At 35.5% G+C, this 5,059-nt stretch overlaps 1 protein-coding gene across 1 annotated transcript; it reads right to left on the reverse strand.

The window, feature by feature from the left end:
• Positions 1-284: 284 nt before the first annotated feature.
• Positions 285-4,031, reverse strand: LOC101304700 (XIAP-associated factor 1-like). The gene is made up of 6 exons (XM_004287380.1): positions 3,905-4,031; positions 3,741-3,799; positions 3,230-3,365; positions 2,410-2,547; positions 2,192-2,313; positions 285-676 (listed from the first exon to the last, which is right to left on the reverse strand). Exons 2-6 carry the CDS (start codon positions 3,782-3,784, stop codon positions 514-516), a joined length of 603 nt encoding a protein of 200 aa, XP_004287428.1. The 5' UTR covers positions 3,785-3,799; positions 3,905-4,031; the 3' UTR covers positions 285-513.
• Positions 4,032-5,059: the final 1,028 nt, after the last annotated feature.

Consider the following 5,059-nt stretch of genomic DNA (forward strand, 5'->3'; position numbering starts at 1 on the left):
CAAAAACAAAAACAAATATCTGAGCTTTGTTGAAGGATGATTCAACTGTTCTCTTTGAACTTTCTGCCCGCGGTTTAGCATTCAGGAGGTTATGAACTAACAAACAAGGGAAAATAAAAAAAATAAAAAATAAAAAAATAAAAAAGAAGAAGCAGAATCAAAGAGGCTGGTGGACATTTGAATAAAACCAATATAGTTATGAGCATTATTAGGGAACTAAGCAGCTTCTTATACTTGAAAGTTGAAAGTCTCCTATAACTGCTATGAGCATGCTGAGAGACCCCTCAATCTTAAATATGTTCTCTCTTCAATAGGAGAGGATGAACTTTAGATCAATCAGTCAGTTAGAGCCAACAGAAAGCATGTCAATTTAGCAGAATCAGTCGGTGCATAAAGACAACTCATGGGAGTTTTATACGGTTACAAAAGTGGAGTACGATTTTCAGAAGGTTCAAGATACAGAAAAAATTACAAGCGCTTTGAAAAGATGTACATAAACTAGGTTCTCAGCTGCTAATTTACTTGACTGCCCTCTGCCTTCTTCTGGAAAAAAAGAGATCCCAATAGAACAGCAATGCCTGTTAATGCAATGGTAAACACAAGCCCTCTCCGTGAAAACTCATTAGGCTGTCTTCTTCTTTGGGGACCTTGCCCTATTTCAGCTGCCCTGACATCCCTTCAGACAAAAATACAAAGGGTTATACCAATGACAAGAAAAGGGAAAACAAATAAATAAGGACAGCAAATAGACTAAAACCAATCACCGTATTTCTAACACACCAAACAATGAATGCTAAACTTAGAAAGAAAATATATTTTCAGTCCCAGCTTACAATGATGGCCAAATATGGGGGTTTTGAATACAAACAGTACCTCAAGGTCAATTTGGACTATAATGGGGGGATGGTCAAATAATGGCACCCACCAACTTGATGAAATCATATTGGTTCCAAACCTGTTTACTTTGGTAACTTGATGGAATGAAAGCAAATCAAGCCTCTAATGTAGTTCTAATGTGATTTAGCTTGTCAAGGAGGAAGCTAGAACTCTCAAGCATGCTTGCTCTTTTGTTAGAAGAATCAATCTAACATAGCAATAGAAAATTGGAAAGGAATATGAATATTGAAGAACACTTCGCATAAAAACAGCATCCTATCTCTTACCAACAAAAGCCCGAGGGTTATTAGACTTCTGAGTTACAAACAAAATTGTTTGACCCTTTGGCCCACCAATATTCCAGGCAAGATCTTTTAGCTTAGAAGTTAGATAACCACAATGCACAAAGAGCCATAGCAATACTAATTGGATTGGATTTCTTTTGTTCTGAAGGTATAGTTCAGATATATGCTACATCTTATGCAGTTGGCTTGATTTAAAAGTACTAATCTGATCTAGCAGAAGTTCTAAACAAGCCCCAAGCCAGTTTGGGAATAATACACAACCCACAAAAGATATAGTTGTTAAAATAAATTCAATAGTGGAAAGAATCAAAAGAATATGATTAGTCTAGCTACACAAAGAGACGGCCATAAGAAAACAATGGAGATGTCATCCCCTATCCTTCTTTCCCTTTTATGACTAATAAACTAATTATATGAAAACGTATAATATTACCATACTAGCAGCTAACAATGTGTGTACTATCAGATATACCAATACTAGCACTGAGAATCTGAGACCCAAAATGGGGATACTAGAATGGAAGACAAGAAAAAAATAACAAGTGGCCACTGTCTAAAACTTTAATTGCTGCACAATAGAATGACCCCCTATAAAACTAATGTCCATCAAGGACTAACCTAACATAACAACCACGGCACCATAAAAACAAATTTTAAAAAGGATTTGTTTCACTGGATTCAGACTGCTTTGTCACACAGTAAAAGAGGTGCAGAATTTATAATCAAAACAATACAGTATTTATTGCACTTCAATCCAGTAAGAGAAACAAAATGTCCATTGACTTGGTTATGGTTTATTTTCTAAGAGAAATACCATCTAGTGATGAAGAATAGCAAGTTCAATGCTGAAGTGATGAGTCAAGGTTGGTTGACCATTATTTAAGCTAAAAGATAGCAAGGTAATTCACTCTTGGGCACTCCTCGCAAAGTATTCTATTACGAGATTATAAAAAACCACTACAATAACTAAATTAAATAAATATATGACAGCGAAATCATAGTGAACTAACCTGGAAGGTCCCACGGTATCGTCTTGTACAACATTGCAACTAGCGTCATGGTTATATCTTTCACGAAGTCGAACGTATCTTCTACAAGAAGAACAAAATTCTGTCCGATTGCCACATACTTCCTGTCATTATTAAGAGATGTTGTTATAAAACTCCATTAATGCTGATACATATCATCTACCATGTCATTTATCCATTCCAAATAATAACATTATTACCTGATGCTCAGGTAGATCTACAGCAGGCAATGGGAACTCACAGAACTCGCAATTGACAATTCTTTGAGGGCAATTTTCACCTTTGTGGATGGTCAATATATCACGATCCATTGTCTCACTACAAAGTGAACAAGATACCTGTTCAAAATACATGTCAATAATGTGCAGACATCTGTAGCTATGTGATAAATCATATGTCTACACCCATGTCAAAACAGTTGTAACCAAACAATATGAGTTGGCTTGACTGATACTTACATTTATCAACAACGATGGCAAAGTTGTTTTTTTTTTTTTTTTTCATTTCACCATTATTGAGGTTTGATGCATCTAAGGATGTTTACTCTTGGCAAGAAAAGAAATAAATGAAAGTAAGCCACTAACTAACTGTGCAGATGCATATATATGCCTGTTCGGGCCTAGATGGAGATTTGTCATCTAATAATATAAAGATAAGCCTTGGAATTCAATACACTGAATTTCCATACATTGGAAACTGTAGTTTCAGATTGATTGCTTAGGATATGAAATTCTCTTACAAGTTGATAATAGCTTGATATAGCATGTGGATATTTCTTTGAGATCTTAGACTTGTTTAATCCTACAGTGTCAATAAGGGTTTGACAATGTTACACCCACCAAATTAAAACTCAATTATGGAATTCGACTTCCTAATGAATAGTAGTATCTTCTGGAAAAATTTAAACCAAATGAAAATAACTTAAACCCTGTGTGCTTTCCTACTAATATTAGCAGGAGAGAAAACCTTTCAATACAGAAAGAAGATATTGCATAGGTTGGGAACAAAAAAATCAATTACCGGGGCATGGTTGTCTAAGTAATGTTCCTCAGCATGTTTCTTTGGAATCATGTCACTACAAACTTTACATTTCTCCAGATTGCGGACACAATGAGCGTAATGCAGATCAATATTCAAAGACGGGATAGCTCTCTCACTGAAAACACATAAAACAAATTATCCATTAGCACATTACTCGCGTTAGATCAATGACACATAAATCCGTCTGGCAGCGTGCCTCCAAGCAAATCATAGGCTTCGTAACTTAGCTTTCGAAACTGAACAAGCAGGAAATGCTTAAGCTGATATTTTTTTCTAAATACCTAAGTGAGCTGAACCTGAGCCTAGATTTCGGTCTGAATTGGTTTCAATTTCACATCTGTGGCATCAATTAGGCTAAATAATACACACGACATCAAAGATTTCTCAAACAAAATATTCAATCACAGCTAAAACCTAGAATTCGTAAACAAAATCAACACTGATACAAACACAATTTCAAAGCTACGAAATTCGAAACGAGATTCATTACCAGTGGGTGCATATCCTGCAAGCGTCGTCAGATGCAAGAGCCATGGCGATTGGGATAACCTTGAAGACGAAGCAAATTAGAGAAGAAATCGGACGCGACAAATTACGCGAAGAAATTAGAATTAAGGGAAAAACGAAATCGTAATTAAAGGGTTGGAAGATTACCGAAAAGCTGAAGAGGAGCTCTTCTCCTGGTTTCTGGGTTTGGTGGACTATTACGATTTTGTATAATTCTGAAGAGAATAATGGAAAGGGGAAGGAAGACAATTCTGAGTGTTGCTCTTTTGGTCTAACAACCACTTTTTTGGTTTTTTCTTCTGATTTTAATAAGTGAGTGACAAAAGATTTTGGGCTATCCACAGTGGATGAGGCCCAAGATTCAATAGGGTAACTCATAAGTAGTAAGCAAATCATTCAAGGTTTAGCCATTGTCACCTTGAATGGCATGGGCCTCAACAGCCTAGTCTTCTGCATCATTTGAAACTTGAGGTGAGTACGTACATTGTCCTTCAGCTATTAGCTACATGTATGTATAATCTAGCCTCCTGGACAGCTCTGATGCCATAAGGAAAACAGAATGTATCATGTGGAAATGACAAATCTAGCTACTTGGGAACAAGTACAGCTCTTGAGATCGACTTGAGGACTTGAACCATAAATAAAAGTAAATGAGAGTAGATTGATCCACGGTACGTCATTAACACAGCTGATCTGATAGAATTCACCCCCTCATTTTATTTTGTCATATTGTAGTAATGACCTTATGGGTCTTCTCCAATTTCGGTTTTCTTAGTTTTGTTTCGTTGTTATTTTGTTGTAAGAGGTTTTGGTCTAATCCCCCTCTCTTGATGTTTCTCTCTTTTCTTTTTTAATGCATAAATGTTAGAAAGTAATTCCTCTCTCTCACTCATCTTTTAGACCAAAAAAAAAAAAACTGGTTTTCAATTTGCTTCCTTTCGATTCTGCTTTCCTTTCTGTTTTCTCCAAGTCTTGCATATGCATTTAATTTGAATTTTTAATTTATTAGTCGGTTAATGAAGTTAATAGTTTTAAGTAGTTAGTAAATTTATACTCATCTTTTTAAGTAGTTAGTAAATTTATACTCATCGTCGAGTAACTATGATTCCAAATCATTATAAAGTTGCCAAAAACCAAAAAACAAAAGTTATGGATCTTTACTTGTTTTAACAATATCTACCAGCTAGGTCGTGTCTCGTTCTGTTGTCCATTGAGGAAGGTAATTAAACATCTGTGTTACCCAACAAATGCTGGCATGTTATGGTTGGCTTGTCTAATCTTTATATATATATATATATATAT

Source organism: Fragaria vesca, linkage group LG1 (assembly GCF_000184155.1).
Source record: "Fragaria vesca subsp. vesca linkage group LG1, FraVesHawaii_1.0, whole genome shotgun sequence".
Taxonomy (NCBI): Eukaryota; Viridiplantae; Streptophyta; class Magnoliopsida; order Rosales; family Rosaceae; genus Fragaria; species Fragaria vesca.

Bases quoted from the DNA above. Each gene is read 5' to 3' on its own strand.
- LOC101304700 (XM_004287380.1), bottom strand. From the start codon at position 3,784: ATGGCTCTTGCATCTGACGACGCTTGCAGGATATGCACCCACTG. The intron at 2,548-3,229 runs GTAATTGATTTT...TATTTTGAACAG, and splicing joins ACTTAGACAACCATGCCCCG to GTATCTTGTTCACTTTGTAG. The intron at 677-2,191 runs GTTAGTTCACTA...TTTTGTCTGAAG, and splicing joins GATACCGTGGGACCTTCCAG to GGATGTCAGGGCAGCTGAAA.